This window comes from Gallinula chloropus (assembly GCF_964237585.1).
Source record: "Gallinula chloropus genome assembly, chromosome: 2".
Taxonomy (NCBI): Eukaryota; Metazoa; Chordata; class Aves; order Gruiformes; family Rallidae; genus Gallinula; species Gallinula chloropus.
Window position 1 is genome coordinate 88,448,908 of NC_140086.1, and position 24,766 is coordinate 88,473,673.

Genomic DNA, 24,766 nt, shown 5'->3' on the forward strand with positions numbered 1-24,766 from the left:
TTCCTACACTACAGACTATCTTACCAGGGTAGACAAAAGGCACTTGTTTAGTCTAGCAAGGACACAGAGAATATGAAGTCTTCTGGGGGGACAGTTGCTGCCTCTAAGGACCTTGGGGGAAAACGCTCAGGAGGTCAAAAGAAAAAAGCTATTTGCGTCAAAGGGCAATGCTGGCGTGTGAGCAAACGGGTACAGACTAGACATGTGCAAGCTGATGCCGAAAACTGGAAGGAAGTTCCAACAGCGAGGGCAGGGTGGCCCTGGGACAGTCTTCCAAGAGCCAAGGACAAATCAGCTCGTTTCAAAATGATGTTCAACTTGTTTACCTTCTCTGTTGGGGTCTCACTAACAGGCAGCACGGTAGGATGCCATGTCTCCAGTCACAGGGGAGAAAACTGGAACGTTCGGTTCCACGTTTCCAAGTAACATTTGAGAATCTCCACGTTCTGGGCTTTTTCTGCATGAACATTCAGGTCTTTGAACCATCTGAGAAAAGCAGAGCTTCGCTCTCTCTGCTCCCTCTGAAGGAGGGGAGGCCTGGAAACTGCTTTCTAGAAACTCTCTTTTATTTCAAGTATTGCTGTTAACAAGGCTGTCCCTGAGGCATGCTGTCTCCTCCTTCTGAGTGGGTCCCCCTGTGTGTGTGTGTTTTCACGTTGACTGTTTCTCTCACACATTTAAATCAGGAAACCTGGGGTAACCTTTGCAAAGTAGGTGGCATGAAGGCGGTGTGAAATGGTAGAAATAATTAAACCAGAATGTACGAAGCAGCCAGAACCAGACCGCAATATACTCAGCGCTGCACTTCTACCACGTGTTGCTACTGTCAAATGAGTTTTGGGGCATCGGTTTAAGCGTTTAATGACCAAAGGCTGTCGTCACCTTTGATCAGCCTGTGCTCTGGACGTGATTCTGGCTCTCTGGGGCAGCAGGAACTCCAAGGACACTCTTGCTGGTGATTGCAACTCCAGATAGGGGCCAACGAACTGCGCAGTCAGACCGCAATTAATTTACAGATTGTTCTGCTCCAAAAGCAGGTGGTTTCTGTATAAAGGTAAAAAACATCAGCTTGGTTGTTATAATGCCTTCTAGCAGCTAGTCACATCTTTCCATTGCAAGTTCCTTGGAGAATACCTCTGTTTCCTGTGATGTGTTTCACTTGCTCGTGTGGGGTGTGAAGATAATAACGTGGAAGTGTTTTATTAGGAGAGGTAAAGTTTAGTTTTATTATGGCTCTGGCTTATTTATGGTTCATGTATTAAATGCATGCACTAAAAGGCCCCACAAACTAGTAATACTGTTTCACCAAGAGCTTATCTCAGGGTTCTCAGTGATGATCTATGCCCCCTAGCATTCATGGAACTGGTTAATTGCCCAGAACTCCCACTTTATTGCAGCCTATAGCATTTTTGATTAATGCCTGGCAAGAAGTTTCACTGTGATTTTACAAAATGCATCAAAAAAGATCTCAGGCACTTACAGCCATATCCAACGGGCATTACTCAGCTAAAGCATCCCCAGGAGCGTTAGATTTCTCTGAATAAACACCATAGTATGGTGTCCTCAGAGTATGGAAACTCACACTTTCACACTGCTAAGTGAATGTATTTGATTGTATTTTTCCTTTTCAGAAACACATTTAACATCACACAGGGGCGGGGGTGGGGTGGGGGGGAGATGTGTTGCTGTTTAATGGCTCTACAAGTACCATCAGTATCTTCAGTCCCTGAAACGCAGTGACGGACTGTTAGCACTGGAACTTTCTCTGCGAGTCTCCTCACAAAGCAGCTCTTCCTTGGAACGCGTCTGTATGTCCCACCCGCACTTCCACGGCTCTCTCCATCTTGGATCTGACCTCGCTCCTCGGGCGAGAAGATTGGCCAGGCTCAGCGCTTGGCTCCTGTGCCGAGCCAGCCAACGGGGAGAACATGTCAGATCGGCAGGAGCGGGATGGGTACGGTCCCCGAACCCGTAAAACCGTTTCACGCACCGCTGCCAGGTGGCCATCAGCCAGCAGCTCCCGCTCAGCGCGGCCGCTCCCGGCGCGGCGCACGGCTGACCGCACGCAGGTCTCACGGTCAGCGCTCCAGGCCCCACCGTTTCCCTTGATCAGCTGTTTCTGCAGAGCCCTTCCGATAAGCCTCAAGGAACATCACCACCGAGCCCAGGACAAAGTCCCGGGAGCATCTTAAACCGGGGCCAGCCCCGGGCTGAGCGAGGCGCCGCCACTTCCAGCGCATGCGCGCTCCCGCCTTCCCGGCGGGCTCCGGCAGGCGGTTAGGCGGAGCCAGGGGAGCCGGCCGGTGGAGGGGCGGATGACGGGCAGGGCTGTAACGCACCACGGCGCGCAGAGCTGCCCGTACGGCCTCCTTGTAGCGGGCGGCGGCAGTTACGGCGGGGCGGGGCGGGGCGGGGCGGGGCGACGCGACGGGACGCAGCGCTCCCTGCCCGGCCGCGGCCGGCCCCGGCGTGTGAGGGAAGGCGGGCGGGCCTCCGACGCGTAAAGCGGCGGCCGCCCCGCCTGCCCTCAGGGAAAGACGCTGAGGGGAGGCAGCCGGTCTGTGCTCAGGGAAAAAGGCTGAGGGGAAGCAGCCAGCAGCGGCAGACCCGCCCGGCCCGGCGCGGCGAGCAGCCGAGCGGCGGGCAGCAGGGACTGCCGGGACCTGCGGCTGGCGGGCGACCAGCCGTGCGGGCCGAGACTACACTTCCCAGCGTCCCCCGCGCTGCCCCACGGCCCCCTTCCTAGTCCCGGGCGCGGTCACGTTGTGTTTATCGGCGAGGTCCCGCCTCGCCGCGCGAGCGGTGGCGTCACCCTCGCGAGCCTCCCTCCCTCTCATCCGCGGGCCCTTGTCAGCGGCGAGGCGGGGGCTGCTTAATATTCATGAGGCGCGGGGAGCGGGCGGGCGCGCGGGGAGCGGCGGCGGGCTCACTCGCTCTCTGCCTCCCTAATGGCGCTCGCGACAGCCGGGCAGCGGGGCTGAGCCGGGCGCGCGGCGCGAGGGCACCGGCGGAATGTTCCCCGCTGCTACGTAATCCCCCCCGGGACGCGGCGCCGCGCACCGCTCGGCTCCCCCCGCGCCGCGCCGGGCCGCCGAGCGGCGCTCCCAGCAGGGCGGCGGCGGCGGCGGCATCCCTGGCCCCGCGGGCAATGGAGCCCGCGCAACAGCGACCGAGAGAAGCCCCGGCGGCGGCGGGCGGCGGGCGGGGGGAGCCGGAGAGCAGCTCCCCGGGCAAGAGGAGTCAAGCAGCGCCCGGCGCGGAGAGCGGCGTGGAACCGTCGGGCGGCCCTGGGCAGCTGGACGGCAAAGGAACCGGCGGGCAGCGGCGGAGGCGAGGGGCAGCGGGCGGCTTCGCTCCCCCCGCGGCGCTGGCGGCCGCCGGGACTCCGGCGGCCCCCGGCGGGGCCGGCAACGCCAACTCCCTGCTCCTGCGGCGCGGGAGGCTGAAGAGGAATCTCTCGGCCGCCGCCTCCTCGGCCGCCGCTGCCCCCGCCGCCTCGCTGGGCACTCGCAGCTTGGACAGGAAAGCGCTCCTTCTGAAGCCGCCCCGGCAGCTGCAGCCCCTGCAGCCCCCGGAGCGGGACTGGGTGCGGCGGGACCTGCAGCGGGGATGCGTCCACGTCTACGAGCGGCACATGAACTGCTACCTGCGCCCGGTGCTCTGCACCTTGGAGACCACGGCGGCGGAGGTGGCCGCCCGGCTGCAGCAGCTCGGCCACCGGGGCGGCAGCAGCGTGGTGCGGGTGCTGGGCAAGGCGGGTGCGCCGCCGCAGCCCCCGCCCGAGCAGCCGCCGGCGGCCCCCGCCGAGGCGCCGCCCGAGCCCGCGGCGGAGGGGCAGCGGCCGCAGCCGGAGGAGAGGCCGAGGAGCCGGCGGGGGACGCGAAGCGGGCTGGCCGAAGGAGACTGCGGGGAAGCGGCGCGGCCCGACCGCTTGCCGCTGGGGTGCAGCGCCGAGGAGACTGACTTGGCCGGCGGCCGGCCGAGCCCGGCGCCCTCCGACTTCAGCCCCGGGGCGCCGCCGGCCGAGCTGTACCTGGCGGGGCCGCCGCTCTCCTGCCCCTCCCTCCTAGGGGACCTGGGGCCGGCGGGCTCCGACACCGAGAGCTTCAGCCCCAGCGCCGAGAGCGTCTCCGACCGCCTGGATCCCTACAGCAGCGGCGGCGGCGGCGGCTCGTCCTCTTCGGAGGAGCTGGAGGTGGAGCCGGCGCCCCTCGACGGTGGGGAGGCAGGTGCGGGGCCCGGCCGGGGCCCCCCGTGCACAGGGGAGCTGCCCCCGGGGCGTGCAGGGGGGGCGGCGGCGGGCGCGGCCGGCGGGCGGGAGCTGCCGGTGGGGGCCGCGCCGCCGGGGCCGCCCGCCCTGTACGTGCAGCTCCACGGGGAGACCAGCCGGCGGCTGGAGGCCCACGAGAAGCCGCTGCAGATCCAGAACGACTACCTCTCCCAGCTGGGCTTCCGGGACCTGTGGCGGGTGCAGGAGGAGGGCATGGACTCGGAGACCGGCTGCCTCATCCGCTTCTACGCGGGTGAGCGGGCTGAGGGCGGGGCGGCGGCCGGGGGGGAGACGGTTGGGGCGCCGGGGTGAGGGGAGGGAGGGGAAGGCGGGCGGGGGCCTGGGCGCCGCTCCTTCGCCGGGGTCGGCCGCGGGGCTGTCTCCTCTCGCGGGGAAGGTGGCCCGCGGGTGTCTCCGCGCCGGGGAGGGGCCGCGCGGGGAGGTCCCCGGCGGCGGCGGGCAACGCTGCCCGGAGCCGGCTGCCGGGGGAAGCCGGGTTGATAGCGGCGGCTGGAAGCCCCGGGCTGCCCCAGAGCTGACGCTGTGCCAGGGTAGCCTCCCCTCCCTTCAACGCGTGGGTAATGGAGGTCGCTCTTTAGTTGTTTTTCCGCTTCCAGCAGCGGCAGCGGGGCGTTCGAGGTTAAATCAGCCTTAATCTGCCGCTTTCCCTAGTGACGAGAAGTGCATCGGTGCCGCTGCCGGGGCTGTTTCGAGTGTTTTGGAGGATGCCGGCAGCTCAGTCGTGGTTTACTTGAGCCCGTGCGCTCGGGCGTGCGGCGGGACCGCCTCGTAAGGGCGCCGAGGGCAAGGCGGGCGGGCTCGTTGGCAAGCGGGGCGCTCCGCGCAGTGTTGCGCCTGTGCTTGGGGCGCGCAGACGCCGGGGCTGAGCGCGGTGCGCCCCTGCGCGCCGCTTAGCCTTCCGCGCTGGAAGCGCTTGCGAGAGCGGCGGGACCGCACCGCGAGGCTGAGGCGGTGAGGGAGGGAAGGAGGTACCCGCGTACAGCAGGGAGCCCCTGAATCCGGGGTTATCCTTCCCCATGGGAAGGCAGAAGCTCTTTGGTGCAGCTTCGCTGTTACAACTTCGGCAGCACGGGAATTGGGGGAGCGTTGGGGTGGAAAAGTTAGCTCCCACGTTGTAATTACGCAACCTTCTGCGGGTTTTAGAGGGGTTTAAAAATACCTCCCGTGTCGGTTGAATCTGTTCGTGTGAAATGCTTGCTGCCGTTTTGGAGTTCCTTGGGTTTTAACCGCCCCGTCAGCCTCTCCGAGGAGGAGGAAGGAGAAGAAATTGTTTAATGTTCGAGTACGCGTCCAAATACCTAGCGAGCATTCCTGGGAGACAGATAAATGTGGTATCCAAAGATAAGGTCGCGCTAGGGAAGCAGCGAATGCCATCCATCCCCTTGGCGGGTTGGCTGAGCCGAGTGGTCCTTCGCTGAACCGTGAGAATTCAGCGCTTTAACTCTGAAAAACAGAGAGAATTCCTCTCTCGAGTGAATTCCCCCGAATGTCAAATAGAGGCGGTAATGGTGGGGTGGGAAGGAGAGCAGCGCACTCGATAAGTGCCCTGCTTTATTTGAAAGAGAATGTGGGAGTGGTGGCGGGTGGTCAGTTCAGCTTTTCTTCAGGCTTCTTAGTCAGTTTTATAATGACACCAGGATAATGAGTGCAAGAAGCAGTATTCGTTCAAGGGATTGATATGTCTGGGTCAGAAAAGAGCTTAAATACTCCCTTTTTCAGGTGATGAAGGTGGTCTGTGTGTTTTTGCTCCGTACTGTCGAGGGTGGAAGTCAGCAGGTGATGCTGGAAGGGATGTTGCTTCCTTTCCTTCCAGTCCCACAGTGTAGTGGGGATGCATGGGCTCATTTTTAAAATGGGACTGTCACGTGCCTCCTTCCCTAACAGAATGTGTTCTTTAGAAAACACAGAACACGTAGCTAAGTCTTACACACAGCTAAGCCTGTTTGCATGTAGGTTTTATGCATTAGGTGATTAATTCTGTGTTAAATGCAGATGCTCCAACTGCTTTATTTCAGTGTCTTGACTTGATTGCTTGCATAGCTCATACACGTTGGACTTCCTTGTTCAAAACTGCTAAATACAAATGTATTTCTATCAGCATACACAGGATTAAATTAATGCAAATTTCTTAGGAAAGTTCATATGCTAAAAAGTATGCGCCTCTATTTCAAAAGTGCAGCATTTTTTGAAATCCTTATCTCTCTGAGGGGATCTGTGATCAACATCTAAAACTCCTCTGATCAGGTCCTCATAGCAGAATGGTTGTTGTGCCATCTGAGATACCAGACCACCCAAAAACAGCTAAGAAAATATTACCTACATGTAATCACACTGATTTTATGTAACCATCTCGGCAACTTACCTCTGTTTGCTTATTTTATCTCCCCTCCCTGCACCAAAGTTGAGAGGGCGGGAAGGAGGGACACTTAAAAAAAGAATACACATCAAATTGAAGAACTGGAAAGGGGAGTGGGTGTTGGCTCCAAAGTTAGGGTGTTTTGCTTAGGAGAAGTACCTTTTTTGTAAATGATCCTCCAGGATGATACCCTTAGGAAAGCTTTATAACAGTGATTTCCTGTTTGCCTGGGACTTCATTGGTTTAAGCAGCCTGCCTTGTCCCAATGGATAGAGAACCACTAGCATCTCTATCCCTGTAATTTCCTGCAAGCTGTCTCAGTAGGATTTGGCCATCCTGGTCTTGTACTGATGTGAAATGGCATAAACTTAGGCTGGATTTATTGCATTGCTTCTAAAAAGAATTCTTTGACCTAATCCCCTTGGAGTGGGGGGAGAAGAGAACAGTGGTGACTTTTGGTTTTTTTTTATTTCTGGGGAGAGGCATTTTTAAGACTGGAAGACTGCTATACTGAAGCTAAATGTTAAAAATTCCAAATAGATGATACAGCCAGTGATTTTATTGTTACTGTAGGTTGATAATTCCTCTCGATGTGGATTCTGGGAAATACATATTTGAAAAAAAATGCTATGAGCCCTGTAGAGGATTGGGATCTTTTACTATGACAAAAAGGTTTTCTTAGTAAGTAGCAGTCCACAAATACTCTGTAAATGGAGTATCTGTTCTTTAAATGCAGAATTCCGAATTCAAAAGCTCCTGAAGCCAAAGCATGGCACTAAGAAGGAAAAGTGTTCCCTGTGTGTTGCCTTGATTAATTTCCAGATGTGGTTAGTGCATCTTTCTTCCGCTGTCTCCTCTCTTGTTCTAAGAGTGTGAGTGTGGTTGATTTCTTCAATCTCTTGACTCTGAGCATTAAACAGATAACTCTGTTGCTAAAACAAAATCCCTTACAGCTTTAAGGGTCTGATCTGAGTCCCTGTAACATCAATTAGAGCAGAATTGGGCATTAGTGACTGGTCATGCTTGTCAACTTTCCTCTCTGTTGAAATCTATCTCAACAAAGGATACTGTCCTCAAAGTTTGAAATGCTTAATCTCTATTTAAACGGGTAGGGTTGAATAGCTTTCCTCTGAGATATTACGTTACTGGGTTATGGAACTGTGTAAGAATCCATCGTGCAATTATAGTCATGATATCGTCGCTGGGAGACCGATTAGGTCAGACTTACTAAACCATTCCTAAAACCATAAGAGTGGCTGTGATCCAGGGGGTTTCTTGCAAACAAGTTAAAGTGTTCCTTACTGGTCTGTAAAAATAATTTTTATAAAACCTAAGTTGTCCCAGTGGCCTTGACTTCTCTATAATTTGCACGTGGAAGGAAAAACAGACTAATACACCAGTCTTCTCATCTGAAAACTGCAAAGCTGCTTGTTTGTTTTGAGACTTTACATCAAAAATAATCACGGAATCATGTTCCGTGCTAGTGTCTGGAGCATCTGCATGGCAAGGACCATGAGTAACATGATACTGATCTTGAAGGCTGGTTCAGCACAATGGGTGTTTGAGGCTTTTTTGTTTTACTCCTGAAAGGTGATGTTATTTGTGATCCTGGCACTTGGCCACCATTAAATTCTCTGCTCTTTGAAGTGACATAGGGCTTTTGCACCTGCTGGTGTCATCAAATATATCACTTTTCAGTAGATGATTGCCTATAGGCCGAATACTAAGGAATGCCAGGTGTAATTAGGGGTGTTAATTCTGCAACTGGCTGTCAGATTTTATTTGGGAAGAGATGCTTTTTGCTCATGTTACCTCTTAGAAAACTCTGAGGAGAGACGAATCCAGCTTTGTCTTAAAGTTCATTACAAGAAATGTTGGTCTGTCAGGTATGAAGATAAGGGTGGGAAGATCCAGTGTTAGGATATGCCCAATTGTTTGGCTGTTTTTATTGTTGAGATGTTTTTTTTTTTTTTTAAGAATACTTGGTAATTTGGGTCATGCTGAGATTTCCAGTTATATGGATGGAAACATGGCTTTAGATGCTTACTCTTACATGAAGACACTGTAGGCCTGGCAGTGCTGAGCATTGTGGAATGTGACATGTATTGAATCACTAGCCGCTTGTTGTGCTACTTGGTGAATAACTCAGTTCAGCTATTTAATACATTTGTAAACTCGATTTAAGATGACTAAGTGCTGTTTAAGGAGAGAAAACGTGCCAAAGACAAACCTGCTTTGTAACTGAGGGTAGAACAACAGCTGTGTGGTAAAGACTTTCTGCCTCTGGAACACCAACTTAATTCAGAAATCCGTTGTCTTATTTAACATGAAAGAAATTAATTCACATGAATGTGAACATGGGGATTTTTATAGATGTAGTGTAAACTTGTCTGACCCTTTGGCTAGGGCTGCCACGAGCTTGACTTTATTTTTTCTTTCTTTCTAACGTGACTTGGTTGTATGCTCTTTCACCTTGTAATCATTTGTGTGTTGGCATCTCATAGCTAAAACTTGCTTCTTTGGGAGACTTACCTCCTTTCAGTTACATATTGTGGTCCTTGGCAGGACCAAAGCAGTGAAATTTCTAGTCCTGTTCTGCAGGAAAGTTTAAAACATCTGCAGTGCCAATGGCTTGCTCCACCTGTCCACGTGCGTAGCCATTTGCTTATCTCCTTGCAGTTGGAATGGGGGTCTTTTTAAGGTAGTCAGCTTTTTTTTTTTGGGGGGGGGGGGGGGAGCAGAGAGGGAGGGAGGGCTCTGAGGGTGCAGCGGCCTCTCCTTCTGCGCAGGAGGAGCCGTGGGGATAATGCTGGAATGCTGGTGAAACGGCAGCTGAGCTTTGGTATGTGACAGCTGTTAAGTACAATGGGTTTTGAAACTTAAATTGTGTTGTGCTCCTGGCTAGCATCCATAATTTAAGTACGTGTGAAGTACCAAGGTGGGAAATTTCAGTGTGATGTACATAAGAGTTACTATATATACTAAATATGTAGTACCTAAATTGGTACATGCAGGAGCTGAATTTCCTTGCTGCTGCGTCATGGAATGCAGCATTCTTTTTTATTTTTGCTTTTCTCTGTTTGTATTTTGATGCTGTCCCTCCTCCCATATCGCACTGGCTATTTCCTTCAGTACTACTTTTTTTTGTTGTTGTTGCTTTGTTTTTGAAACTGCATAAACATCTCCTTGATGATGGAACTGCTGATACACCTCAACGCCCTTGTGCAATTAAAGCGTCCATCTGTTGTGTCAGGGCACCAACAGGCTGCTCTGCACGTCTAGAGCACTGCCTGGCTCTGGGGAAGATGCTGCTTAATAGCACGAAATAAGAAGTGTTCATTTGAAACAGTGTTAGCAACTGGCACGTGTGCTTTTTAGCTACTGAAAACTGCGTTGTAGTTTTTTATAAAACCACGTAGGGAGAGATGTCTTGGTTATCTCAGTGATCCCCTGGAAGAGAAGTGAGTGTAAAACACCTGTGTCTGAGGAGGTCGGTTTGCAACGTGCCCCCGGCACACCACAGAAAGTGAAGCTTAGAGGTAGAAAGCCACCCTGAAGAGCGCTGCTTGTTAGCTCAGCCTTCTCGTTCCGAGGGAGCCTGCGTCTCGCATGCTTACCTTCCCTCTGTGTTTAACGGGTGGTCATGTCAAATTAACTGTTTTAAGCTAATAGTGTCTTGATTTAGAAGGTGGGGGGGGGGGGGAAGAAACCAAAGATTGACTTTCTGTTTGCCTTGGACAGTAGAAGCAAAGACACTTTGACTTAGTCGTCTGTGTCTCATTATTTCACTGCTGGTGGAGTGGGGCACAGTGGCATTTTGTGTCAGATGAATCTGCGTGTGTACTTGTTTTTCGGCTTCCCTTGACTCAGCTTTATCGCTCTGTTTTAGAACTTGTGCTCAAATGAGGGTTTGCACCCTGGGAAGCTGCCTGTCTGAAATAGCTCTGTAATAACTTTGATTCTTTGGCCCAGGGAGCTCAGTATTATGTTTACCTTTTGAGCCTTTTTTGGTAAGGTGTCCTTTTTTGTGTGTTTGTATTCAAATGGAGTAGACTTTGATGCTTGGAGGCAGTTGCAGTTTGTGTGGGGAAGCTAACTCAAGTAAAAGGGACAGGGTGGGTGTACTGAAGTCTCTTTTGTTTTGCTATCTTGGGCATGCAATTCCAGTTTATTTTTCTTCCTTCTCAAAGATGTTTAAGGGAAATGCTACCAACCTTTGTAAACAGCTAAAAACTTTGAAGCTCACTGAAAAATGAATGCATCTTAACTTTTTCTAGTTTTGGCTAGAAGACAGGAATTCTGAAACACTAAGTTCTTCACAAGACTATTTAAGAAACTTCACAGGAAGACAGTGTCCTCGCTTTTAAAATAATAACATCTTGCTTATGACAATAATCTGTGAGATCGGAAACCAAAGTTAAAATTCAAACTGGTAGTGTTGTGTGTAGATTTGAGGTAGTTCTGATCAACAAGTTTTTCACAGAAACTTTCCAACATAAATTCTGCATTTGCAGCTTTGTGCTTTGCTGAGAAGTGCCTTGTTTTATTCTTTGTGTCACTTTTGTCCTTCAGATAGCCTTTCTGGACAGTTGAGTAATCTGCAGCATTTCCTTTTCAGAGAGAATAAATTTTATGTTTTTCACTATGAAATAACTTATATTTACTGTAGAATAGCAATTTTTTTTTTCTAATTGGGCTGGCATTTGTCCAGTATGGTATCTTAACATAGATACCATTTTCCAAAAATAACTAGTGGCAAATTCTAATTTAAAGTTTTCCCACTGATTGCAGTTAAATACTGAAGCCATTTTGGGTATTGGAGAATTTCAAAACAAGTCTTTTTTTAAAATTTCTGATATATTTCAGTTGACTGTCAATTTGCTTTTTAACATACGTGTGCTACATGATAAAATGTTAAATGAAAAGAGTAGACATCACTTGCCCGTTGGAATGCAACAGCTGTCCTAACAGCACGGAGGGACTGTATGTGGGTTGTAGCTGAATAACGGTGTTGTGTCTCACTGAAATTCTGTTCAGGGTTTCAGGTAGGCAAAATCTAAACCCTTTTCTTATTTTTTTTTCTTTTCTTTTTGTTTTTTTGGTGGTGTCCATGCTGTCACACCCACTTTGGTCCTGCAATAGTCATCGTGTAGAGTCCTGTTTGCAAGTCACCGCTGCTGTGGTCACCCCCACTGCCGCTGTCACATAAAATCATTTAGTTACGTAAGTTGATAGTCCAAATTCTTGATGCCAGTTGCCGCAGTCAGGATTCCTCTTGCTTCCGTGTTCAGCTAACTAGCTGGTCCTGACCTTTTTCATTGCATGGCTGAGACTTTCAACTCGTGTGGTTGTGGTTTAAAATATGTAGAAGAATGGGAATGTTGCAGAATCTCTTGGGGGGTGGGGTTTGGCCCTTCGTTATTTCAGGGGCAAAAATTATTCTTTGAAGAATGTTGCGTTAAAAAATGACAACTGTTAAATCAGGAAGAAAGACCTCCTGGAGTGAAGAGTCATTTAATTTCACAACATAAGCATACTATTCTTTGAAGCTTTTTCTGTCGATGGGGAAGTAAAATTTCTTCCAGCTGGCTTTGACTTATTTGGAGGCATGCTGAAAATACTCATTGCCCAACCAACTGTGTTCCTCGATTTGGCAGCTAAGAATAACTATTTACATATTGATGTAAAATACTGAGTTTCAGGGGATTTTTCTCTCCGGTTCTATCTAGCTCAGTTCTTGGTGTAGAAGGAAAATGATACTGTCTAGTTGGAGATTTTAAAACTTGTAACAGCGTTTTTGTGGGCCAGGGGTAAATTGGGCCCTTTTAAAGGTATTAGTTGTTCTGGTCTTGTCCAGTGGCAACGGGAATCTTCAGACCAACTTCACTAGGCTCTGGATTGTATTCATAACTCTCAGAACCTCATAATAGCCCCATGAACCGGTTCCTCTCATCTGCAAGCTCTCCAAGTGCCGGTGCCAACTTATTTAAATAAAGACAAAACAGTGGGCCTTGGTCCAAGGGGTAACGAGGAGCTGGAATGCCTTTGAAGTTCAGGACCCTAGGCTGTAGGTGCGATTTACATAAACCTCATTATGTAGTCTGAAAGCAGTTTCTCTTCCTGTTTGTTCGATTTATGGAGCTTTGTGTCCAAAGAGAAAGAGATAGTAAGACCTGTAATTAAGATAAGTAGCAGGCCACTCCTTTTCTTAATGTGTGCTCTGGTGAGGAGAAAATTTTAGATGCACCATTAAGGGTAGAACAAAACCTGTGGTTTGGGGGGGAACCTTCGGTTGGTTGATGAGAATAATGCCAACTCCTTTCCTTTGAAAAAGCTGCATGCTTCCTTAAACAATATCTATATGGCTTTTTCACCCTATTGCTTGCTTTAAAACAAACCGTACAGGAAAGCCTGTGCTAGCAAGGATTTTGCTTTTACATAAGCCACAAATGGCCTTTATCTGAGCAGCTCTCATCAGTTTTAAGGCTGCATGGAAATGAGCAGGTTTGGAAGTGGGGAGTGTGTTCTCTGATCAAACGTGCACATGCAGTGACATTTGTTGTTCTCAATCAAACACTTTGCTTTTTCTTCCTGTCTGATGCTCTGTAACCTTTTTCTTTTTTTTAAAGCAGGTAGCAGTAGTGCTGGGTTTGTGTTAAGTCCTGTGAGCAGCAAAGCAAAGCTGACTATATATGCAGTCTGCTTGCTCGTGAGGTAATTGGTCAGGACTACCATTGATGACTTACCTCCAGTTATTTCATGATCATTAGCTCAAATTGTAAGTGATGGAGGAAAGTGTTTTTCTTCTGACATGCGTTCCTTAGTGGGACAGACAGACCTCTAGGGGACAACAGCCTCTGTTAGCAGTCATTTCATTTCTGGAACTCAATTATGACTGAGACAACCTAATACTACGTGTTGCTATTGGCTTTCTGCATCTACGTGTGTTTGCTTTCATGCTGTATAGCTTGCCTGTTGGAATAAAAATATTGATGACAAAAGACTCTTAGGAATGAAGTGGTGGAACACCTGGAAGAAGGCTAGCATCTGACGTTTGCTGAAGTTAGTATTAATAGGCTAGGAGCTCTTGGTTTCTTCTGGTACCAGTATTACATGACTTGACTACAAACACAAAGGCAAGATAGCTTGCAGGTTGCAAACAGGATGCTTCTCAAAGTGAAGTTAATGGTGTATGTGTGGGAGATGCAATTTGACGTTTCTGAAATACCAACAGGAGCTTGTTGAAAGCTGTGTAATATGCAATTATCTGAAAGGCTTTTTTCCCCCCCCCTCCCTGTTTCAGTCCTAGAGTTGAGGATTTTTAATGTGTTCTCTTGGTAAAATCATGGATTTTCTAGTGTGGTGGCGTGGATTAAACTTTCAATGGTGAGAAGCAGGTCTGAGTTTATATCCTTTCGGAGCAAGTAGTTAACTTTTTTGTCTTGGATGTCCGACCTAATAAAAGAAAGGACTGGCTGAAAATGGGAATCTGGACTCCTTGAAGTGTCCAAGCTGGGTGAAGTGGCTGTGAACACATCTTATCTGTTTTGCTTTTTTATTTTTTAGTGGTGGGAGAATCATGTCCCCTGCCTGTATCAACCAAAATAGAATCTGTGGCCTGTATATTCCCTGTGAATAAACCGAAGATTAATGTGGTGGTACTCAGACTATTAAATACAGAAACAATTTCCATTTCACAACTTACAGAACAGCGGCATCATCTGTATAAGTATATTCACTTCCCTGAAGATTAGACTATAGCACTGAGAACTGCTTCGTTTGTGTCTTCTTAATCTTCTTTATCAAATGACAACTTTAATTCCTGCTAATGCTAGAAGAGTACATGAAATTATTTTGCTTTACAGATTACATCTTGGAAGTGTGTCTTGTAAGAAGAATGTTTCAGAATAGTTTTTTTCTGAATCTGTGTGATAAATGATCTCTCTTCTTTTTTTCTGAACTTGCATCTTTTTCCTTCATAAATGAAACCTAGACCCAAAATACCTTGATCAGTATCGCTAGACATCGTAGTACAAAGATTAAGAGGCTTCGTAGCCTGCAGTGGTGTAAGCTATATTCCTTCTGTCAGTGTCAGGATAAACGTTGCACTGGAGAAAATGGTTTACTGGAGCCTGAGGTATGTATTATATTTAATTTGCAACACTGCTTGGGGTGTGATCCTTTGTATAGAGCTCCACTGGAGTGTGAGCAGTTTCAGCACCTCTTGCTGCTTCAGTCTGACATTAATAGGAGGCGTGTTTTGGGTCCCTGGCAGATAACCCATGTTACTTGCTTACTCTGTGGAAACAGGGGCATGCACGTTTGTCACCTTACCTGTGAACAGCACTGACTTGAGATTGTCTACAGATCAACTGTAGATCTTTTTAGCCTACAGTATGCAGCTAAACTCTTCCCCTGCCCTCTTTATTTTCATCTGTGCCCCCTCCCTTCCTTTTTGTTTGTGGGGCACCCTTTTTTCTTCTTAATTTGTTGCCCGCACCTCTTCACACTGCCCCCCCTCCCCTTTTTTTTTCCATTTCCCTGTTTACCTCCTTTTTTCTACAGAAGTTTTTGAGCATTCCTGTCTGCGTTTTCCAACTCACCCACTTTGTACTTTTTTAGTCCTCCTTGAAGATTTTAAGGGATTTCTGTGCGATCCCCATTTATCAGTTAGGTGCTGTGTGTGTTCCTTCCCATTCCGCCCAATCTGTAAGGCACTCTGTGAAACAGTACCACTGCTACTGGTAGGGAAGAGCATTCATTCTAGCGTAGCTCACACAGGTCTGCAAAGCGAAAAAAGGCAGACTTCTCTCTAGAAAGTCACAGCACATGCCTACAACAGCTGTGCCTGTGTAAGTTAACAGTGAAGGATCAGGTAATGAGATAGTCAAAAGAGAGAAAAAGAGCAGAGCCTTAAAGGGGCTTAAGGAGTGTTGTACCGTTATGTTGTGGAAACAAACATGTGAAAAGGTTTGGTTTTGTTGTCTAAATGAAAAATCCTGTGTCACATGTATGTTCTTGGTCCAGCAGTGCATCTCTTGGAAATGTAGGATTTCAAGAGGGAGGTTGTGGATTGCTTAATAAAACTCAAAGTGCTTGTCTATCACAATAATTTGTAGCTGGTTGATGACAAAGAAAAAAGCCTAATCTTGCATAGTAAGAATTACGGCTGACAGTCGAAGAGTTCACGCTCTTATAGCCTTTAAACCTGAAATTGAATGTACTGACTCTAACATTAGACTGACTGGTGAACAGTGGTATCACATGCGACACGTCTGTAAGGCTTATGCTTTTTAGGAACATGTACCGCAGACATGGAGGAGTTTTAGCATTGCCACTGCTCTCTTGCTTGCCGTCACGGGCTAAGCTAGGCATGATTAACTGGCCAAGATAAAAAAGAAAATACAGTTAGCAAGCATTGTCCTTTGTGAACTGTGAAGGACGGCACTAAGGAGTGTAGTTCAGGGCTAGTCTAGTCTTTTCTTGTAGCCCTGAAGAAGGATGTGTTCACAGTAAGCAGTTTCTGGGAACTCAGCATGCAGACTTGTGTCCAGGTGAGGGCTGCATCACTGGTAAATACTATAATACCGCTGTAATTAATGTTGTAATTTTCATAGGTCACACTGTTCTTGTGCCTGTTGTCTTCATTCTGTGAGGTTTTTAACTGCGTTGTGCTTAAAGCGTTGATGAATTGCCTTTCCAGACACGATACTGTTACTTCACGTTTGTTCAGATGCTGTGCATGTTGGCAAGCCTTAATCAGAGACGTTATTTGATGCTCTCTTCAACAGGTCCTTTGGTGGTAGTGCTGGGGGACTCCGGGTTTTGGTGGCACTGGCTTTTTTCACATTTGGGTTTCGCTTTTGCTCAGCTCTTTATTGCTTATACCCACTAATTTTTCTAAATGTGTAGGACATGTTGCAGTTGAAAAATCCTTTGAGCATTTCTCCACAGACATGGCTGTGCTGCTTTGCAACAAAATGTGTAGCTGTTCAAAGATTGTTGGGGGACTAACGTGTCCAACCTTCCTACCTGATGCAGGTGCTGCCATGCCAAAAGAAACGCTGTGGCATAAAGTTAATACCCACTAACCTTCTCACAGCAGAAGTGTGTCAGTGTAGCAGTGCCTTCACCCATGGTAGCAGGGAAGTAGTACAATATCCTTATTTCCCTAATGAAAGGTTAGGCAGCTCTTGTCTTACCGTTTATATACATAAACATCCCACTTTGTCTTTTTGTATTCTCTTGAGGTTTGCTTCTCCACACTTGAGTTACTGTTGTCCCTTTGGCAAATCCTGCTTAGGAGAATATACCCCTGTGGGACTGTCTGCAGGCAACTGTGCCTGACTTCTTTGCTCTGAATGTGAATATTTGTTTGCTTCCCTTCTTGTTAGTGAAAAGCACGGTGGTAGCTAGCTACAAGTCTCATTAGGCCATGTCAGCACGGCCGCTAGTAGAGATGCTTCACTGTGGTTTGAAGTGATGGAGGGCTGCCACCTTCCTGGCAAGGGATATGAATGAGGTAGGTGGTGGTATCAGTAGAGGTGTCGTGTGTAACAGGGTCGGGTCCACAATCGTAAGCAGGGCTAGCTGAACTGTCAAAATGAGTACACGGTGCTGTGGGTTACTTCAGTCTTTCCTGCTCTGTGCTATTCTCACCCTCTCCATTTCCTTGCGTGTGTGTGAGGCTGCTGTGGGGTTTGGCAAGCAGCAGCACTCTCAGTAAGAGGAAGCTGCTTTGATTTTGTTTCCTAATGACCTATAAGGCAAATTACTGAGCGCATTTGTTCCTTGCTAGTTGTAAAGGGAGGGAAGGTAGCACGGGATTGGAAAAAAAGTAGGTTTTGTCATCTCACTGTCTGCTAGCTGTAGTTACTCTTTACTAATGTGTGTGCTTTAATTTTTAGTGAAGGCAGCTGGTGTGAGATGAGGATCTGAGTGCTGACATTTGAGTGCATCTAGTCAGGGGCTGAAGGTACAGTGGTAAATATACTTGTGGCTTCTTTGCAAGTGTCATGAGTTTCTTGGTGATGGTAGAACAAAGGTAAAAAAAACCCTAGGTAATAAAGCAGCATGGTTTATCTGCAAGCTAGCTGGTGAAGACTCCTGCCCACAGGTAGAGTGTGCAGTGCTCTGCCACCATTGCCAGCTCTGCTAGAGGCTGGCAGAAGCATGGTGGTGACATCACCCTGAGGAAAGGGAGAAGGTTAGGCAGAGTCACTGGGGCTGCTTGTTCTGCACAGGCACTCGGCAAAGGGTTTCTTTCGTATGCTGTCTAATAGATTCAGCCTTTTATTTTATAATATAATTAAATAACCAAGCCTTTGTGAGGCTCCTGAATTCCTTTAATTTAGCGGCAGCACAGAAGCTGAATTCAGAGCATTCATGGGCCTGTACTATCTCCCTGACTACTTGCCAGGTCTATTCATGCTGTTCTGAGCGCAGGAAGTTCTCACATTCATTCAGGCGTGGGGGGGTGGGGGTGCAGGCGTTGTGTCGGTGGCTTTTTTTTTTTCCCTTTAATTTTAAAGCAAGGGAAATGATTATAAGGAAAATTCTTCAGCGATTCCCTGGGACCAATTTACCAACTGTTAATCTGTGAGTAAATAATGGGAACAGTTTATACACTTGGCAGCTCTTGAGAAAGAGCAAAGAATCATGAGAAGTTCACAGTCCACAGCCCCAAGATAGCTGAACACTTTGGTATGTTAGGATTTGTCTGAACAGGGCTAGACCAGTACTTTTTTGTTAGCACACGTAATCTTACATATTCTGAAGTACTGAGTTTGATGAGGGAAACTTGACTCTGGCATGTGGTAGCTGGCTACTTAACTTGCTCAAGTTAAATAATTCTTTCTCTACTTGAGTTTTAATGCTCTAGCCAATACGTTTGTTGTCTTTTATAGACTATTACTGATGCTCCCTTGAGGAGGGGCTGAGGAAGTGTGTTTGCTGCCTGCTGAGGGAGAAGCTGGTGAGAGTGGTTTGCCTGTGGTTCAAAGGGAGGGTAGAGAGAGAGAGAGGACATGAAGGTGAAACAAAACCAAGAAAGTAAGGACTAAAAGCAAGTAGGCAGGAAGTAAAAAAATGCTTTGCAAGTTTAAGCATTCATTTCACTTCCCAGGAGCATCTCTAATCTGTGGTATCTAATCTTTATAACTTGATACCACACCGATAGATGTAACTGACTTGTGTCAAGTGCATGGGAGAAAGGAAAGTGACTTCTCAGTGTGGGTTTTCTGCTGGTACAGCTGATGTCATGGGCAGGAGGACACAGCTAGCAGGTATCGGACAAGATAGGCTTTCACCAAAGCAAACGGAATTGGAATGGTACAGGACTGTCCTGCTGAGTTGGTGTTTGCTTCTAAACCCCTGTGACTGGATCCTCTTGGAAAATGGAAAGAAAGTGCTTGACAGAACAGCAGGTATATGCCACCTGGTAACTGTGAATGAGCAGGAAGGTCTGTGGCTGGAAACCTTTTTCTGTAGACACAGTCGGCTGTATCTAACATGTTCCATCTGGAAACTGAATTGGGGAAGGGGAACCCAAAGCTCACCTCTCTGGCTCATTGAATTCACCAAAGTATGTGTTTTTATGTTGGGGTATAAAACTTGCAAGCCGATGTACCTTTACTTTTAAGCTTGCGTTACCTTAAGGCTCAGTAATCACCTTTATACAGTTCCACCTTTATTGGGATCCTGGTGTGCATAGGTCTTAATGTTTCCCTTGCTATAAGACTTAATTTGCTATTGTGGTGTTGTCCTACAGCTTTCTGATCTAAAAATTGAAATGGGTTATGGAGATTCCTTTCCTGTGTAGTTTTTGTAAGGAAGAGCATTTGGGCTCTCTTTGCCCTTTTCTCTTTCCGTCCTATAGCTTGCAAGTTTTAGAGATTGGTCTGAAATACTCTTCATGAGATTAAAAGTGGTGTGAATGAAGGAGCTTTCTTAAGGTGCCGTGGTTTCTGGAATCGCGGTCTGCTGAGAACATATACATATGGATTATGGCACATGTTACCACATGTGCAACTGTGTGAAAGTAATGCCAAATGTCTGGATTGTTCTAGCAAAAACAAGGAAGCAAGGGAGTGTAAAATTACAGCCATTGGATAGCCTCTTCGTATTGCTCATTTTCTTGTTACTTTAGAAGTATGAGTTTTGATTTCTGTTTTACATTACAAGTAGTGGTGCTGAATATCTATGGCAGCTTTTTCCTTCTAAAAGAGCTTACCATTTTAAAGCTGTAAAAGTACTGTGGCAGCTTTGCTTTTTACAGATTTGTATTAAAAACCTTCTGCTTGCCTATATGTATAAAATTACATATTATATATGTTTTTAATCTCTTCGGAGTTTATAAGGTCATTACTTAAACTTATTTTGTGAACCCAATTTCATGACTATGAGACCAAAAAAGTGTATGGAAGCACAGGCAGGCTTCGAGGTTGGCTTTCTGGTGTTTTTCTAACAGCTTGTGAAAGTCTTTAGCTAAACGAAGATAAATGGCATCAGCTATTCCACATGTTCTTGAGTAGTGGAGGAGGGGGGAGGATGTCAGTAGAGGGAAAGCTTACAAGTTAAAAATGCCTGTTGCCAGGCAGCCCAAGAAATGAGCTGGCATAACTCGGAAACGAGAGCAAATTATGGGTTGGTGTTGGAGTAGAGTGGACAATGGAGAGAGAGAGAGGAAAAAGAAATGAAGAGAAACTTGACTGTTTTTAAATTGCCTGGTTTGTGCTTCCAGAATACAAAATATTAGAGAGAAGGTAGCTCTCTTTGGAAGTCTAACTGTACTGTGAGTAAGGAGAGAGCAGGGCTGCATGGGAAGTGTTAATTGCCTTCCCTTTTTTTGTTATTATAGCATGTTAATGGTGAGTTAATGACCGCTGTTACAAAATGGGGTGTTCGAACATGTGTAATCATACTATTGCTCCTCCTAGCTTCAAGAGTTGTAAGTAGATGAATGCTCAAGAGTCACCCTTTCTGCTGTAAGGCCAAGTCTTTTTGTTTAGCTTCTGGCTTAGGAGTTGAGCATTTGCCATGAGGTGCTTCGTGCAAGATACTACCCCTTGTAAGTACCGGTCTCCACAAGCTTGTATTCCCTCTGCCTTTCTAATCTGGTACTAGGGACCCATCACACAGGTAAACTAGCATTCAGAAATTTACTCTGTGGATGATCTTTACACATAAAAATGTTTTGGTTTATAATGGAAGCCGTTTCTTACGTGTCTCCTTTCCCCACCGTCAGCGGTGTAGGATTTGCTCTTGTTGAAACATATGCCTTTGTTAGATTAAACTTGTCAGTGTGTGTGTTTAGCGGAATGTTGCAAGATAGTAATTAATGCTGTAGCCATCATGTGAATGGAAAATATTTCTGCAAACATGCCTATATATCTAGATACTTAAGAGGATAAAATTAGGCTTTGGAATTTCCCTCTGGTCCTGTTTAACTTAGTCAACTCTTAGACACGCTTTTATTATGGTGATAATGGTTATCTGCCATTGTTTTAATGTCAGCCTTGCACTGTCCTTTGCAAGAGGGTAATGTGCAAGAGAGTAGCAGTTGGTGCAAATCAGGACAGTCAGAAGGAGGTTATGTCCTTACGTTCTGTCATCTGGCAGAACTTCTTCAGTTTCCTTGGGAGTTTAAAAACTCTTGTGGTTGTTGTGCAGTGTCTTTCTGGAAAATGTTTAAATATTTTTATTTCAGACCTCCATGTTACAGACATGCATTCATTGACTTTATTATTTGTATTTTATAATGAGTATAAAGACAATGTTTTAGCTGGAACTCCTTAAATTCTAGGGTGGTGGGGTTTTTTTTATCCATGCGAGATAAAACTTAATTGTATAATCTCACTGTTTCTGCAGTGCTGTTTTCTGCTTTTGGTTGATATGTTTTTGTGGGGAAAAAATGTGTAGTAGGCAGCTCTAGTGGATGCACCACATTGCTTTTATTTCTTTTTTAAAAATGATGCTTAACTTCTGCTTAAGTATCTTGAGATGAGAAATTATTTAGGAAAGCTTTGGGCTAGATGGCAGATTTTGTGATACCTGGTCATTCCCCCTCCATATGGCTGAAAATTGTGAGCAACGTTGTTTTAGCACACACATTTCTTCCCTAGTTCTGACCTTAAAACTATGGGGGGTGGAGGGGAAATGGTGATTTATTTCCCCCCCCGCCCCTTCCCTTTCATTAGTGATTTAATCTCTAACAGTTAACATTCCTCAAAATAATACTAAAAAAGAGGTAATGCTATCTTCTTGATCAATTGGATAGTAGAAAAAAATGAGGTGTCAAGCTAGTGTTTTTCAGTGACTCCCTATGAAAGAGGAGACAAGATGTGACAGAGCGGTGGCAGCCACATGCAAGGTAGATTCCAGATGGTGTTGGTAGAGCATGAGTGCAATGAGAGAATAGTCTCTCTAGGCTATACACACTGTTCAACGTTTGATTGCTGCAGATCAAAGCACTGAAATCCTCTGTCCCAAGGGCGCTCGAGTGCAAAGTTCGTTCTGTAGCAACGCTTTTCGCCCAATGTGTCTATGACAAGTCCTTCCCCATCTAGTACAAGGATTCCTGCAAGTCACAGGAATACTACCAGAAGGCTAACTTTCTCACTACACGTAAAAAGGAGAAAAATGTATAGTAGAAGCATGTTAGTCACCAGCTGACTTGCCCTTTGTTATGAGTATTTGCATGGGGGGGTGGTCCTTTTGTCATGTCCAGTGCAGCTGCCCGTTTCATCGCTGCCCCTATTGCCCCTGGGTGTTCCCAAGCTTCTCCTGTCAGGCTTTCTGTAGCGCATTTGGAAACCTCTGGACTCACGTCCTTTGTTGGGAGTTCTGTCTTGGAAGTTGGGGGAGCAAACATTTGAAAGGTAGAGATTTTTCTTGTCTTTCCCACCTCTCATGGGAAGTCATGAGAGCAGCAGCCTTTTAGTTTCTGCAGCGTGTGGGCCAGCAGTGCTTGGTAGTGACAGCACTCACCTATCTTCTGAGGAAATTTGGTAGACTACTGTGGGATAAAGCTGTGGAGTGAAGAGGGGCCCAAGACAGCTAGCTGGCTAATATTCAAGGATCACCTTCTCCAAGCTCAGGACCGATGTATCCCAGCAAAGAGCAAGTCAGGTAGAAACACCAGGAGGCCTGTGTGGGTGGACAAAGAACACCTGAGCAAACTCAAGCTCAGAAAGGAAGCCTACAGAGGGTGGAAGCAAGGGCAGGTAGCCTGGGAGGAATACGAGGAACTGTCCCAGCAGCCAGGGATCAGGTTAGGCAAGCTAAAGCCCTGATATAATTAAATCTGGCCAGGGATGTCAAGGACAACAAGGAAAGCTTCTCTATAGGTATGTCAGTGATAAAAGAAAGATGAGGGAAAATGCAAGCCCCCTCTGGAATGTAATGGGAGACTTGGTTACCCAGGATATGGAGAAGGCTGAGTTATTCAATTTTTGCCTCAGCTTATCACTAGCAAGGGCTCTAGGCTCTCCACCCAAATCACATAAGGCAAAGGCAGGGACTGGGATGATGAACAGCTGCCTGCTGTAGGGGAAGATCAGGCTTAGGAATATCTGGGAAACCTGAAGGCGTACGGGTCCATAGGAGCTGATGAGAGGTATCTGTGGGTACCAAGGGAATGGCAGATGAAGTGGCAAAGCTGCTCTACGTCATATTTGAGAAGTCATGGCAGTCCAGTGAAGTACTCTGACTGGAAAAGGGGAAATGTAACCCCCATTTTTACGGGGGGGGGGGGGGGGGGGAAGACAACTGGGAGACCTATAGGTTATCCAGTCTCACCTCTGTGCCTGGCAAGATCATGGAGCAGATCTTCCTTAGAACTTAGTTCTAAGGGCAAATTGTGCCTAGCGAATGTGGTGGCATTCTAAGATGGGGTTTACAGTGTTGGTGGAGAAAGGAAGAACAGTTGACATCATCTACCTGGACTTGTGCAAAGCATTTGACACTGTCCCACATGAAGTTCTAGGCTCTGAACTGGAGGGACATGGATTTGGTGGATGGACTGCTTGGTGGATAAGGAATTGGCTGGATGGTCACACTCAGAGTTACGGTCAATGGCTCAATGTCTAAGTGGAGATCAGTGATGAGTGGTCAGTGTTGGGACCAGTGCTGTTTAACATCTATGTCATTGACATGGACAGTGGGATTGAGAGCATCCTCAGCAAGTTCGCTGATGAGATGAAGTTGTGTGGTGTGGTCAGGACACTGGAGGAAAGGGATGCTATCCAGAGGCACCTTGACAGTCTTGAGACGCAGGCCCACGTGAACAGTTTGAAGTTCAACAAGGCCAAGTGCAAGTTCCCGCACAGGGGTCGGGGCAGTTCCAAGCACAACTACAGGCTGGGAGGAGAATGGATTGAAAGCAGCCCTGAGGAGAAGGACTTGGGGTTGTGGTTGGTGAGAAGCTCAACAAGAGCCAGCAATGTGTGCTTGCAGCCCAGAAAGCCAACTGTGTCTCGGGCTGCATCAAAAGCAGTGTGACCAGCAGGTCGAGAGAGGTTTTAAATGACCTCTGTCCAGAGCTGTGTTTGGGTTGTGAGTATTGACATAGATGTTTGATGTGGCCCCGATGTTGGAAATTATAATAGTTTGCATTAGAGAGTTGCTGGGATAAATCTTCTCAAAGTTCAGCAGCTGAAAATCTATTGTTTTATTAAAACTTTCCTGTCAGTTCCTAATTCAGTGTGTGGTTAGTTGCAAGAAATCACTGGAGTGCTTTTTGGAGTCTTTTAATTTGTTGAGGAATCAAGTTGTGGCTTGAAAGACTCAACTCTTCCTTTCCCTTCACTTCTGCCTGGAAAAAAAAAAAGAAGTTTGATTTGGGAACATAATGATTCTAAATGTAAAATGTAAAAGAAAAAATGAAGGAGGTGGGATGGGTTTAAAAGGCAGAAATTACTTCAGGTCTCTAATACAAGGGAAAGAAAATATGCTGCCTTTTAACGTCTTTAAGCTTTATTTTTGCCTAGCTTCATAACTGGCTAGGTAAACATGGCTGATGGAAGTATGTTATTCTAATTTTTCTACACTTTAAACCTTAATCAGACTTCAGAGCATTGCTTTCAAGCTCAGAGGCAATTATCTAGATTACTGAGATTAAA

The 24,766-nt window shown here is 47.2% G+C and overlaps 1 protein-coding gene across 1 annotated transcript in view; it reads left to right on the forward strand.

The window, feature by feature from the left end:
* Positions 1-2,881: 2,881 nt before the first annotated feature.
* Positions 2,882-24,766, forward strand: part of PHLPP1 (PH domain and leucine rich repeat protein phosphatase 1) — a gene marked incomplete at its 5' end in the record, with an annotated part of 145,042 nt that continues 123,157 nt past the window's right edge. The window contains one exon of the mRNA XM_084260264.1: positions 2,882-4,523. Coding sequence (XP_084116390.1) covers positions 2,882-4,523 — 1,642 coding nt within the window. The remainder of the gene's footprint in view (positions 4,524-24,766) is intronic.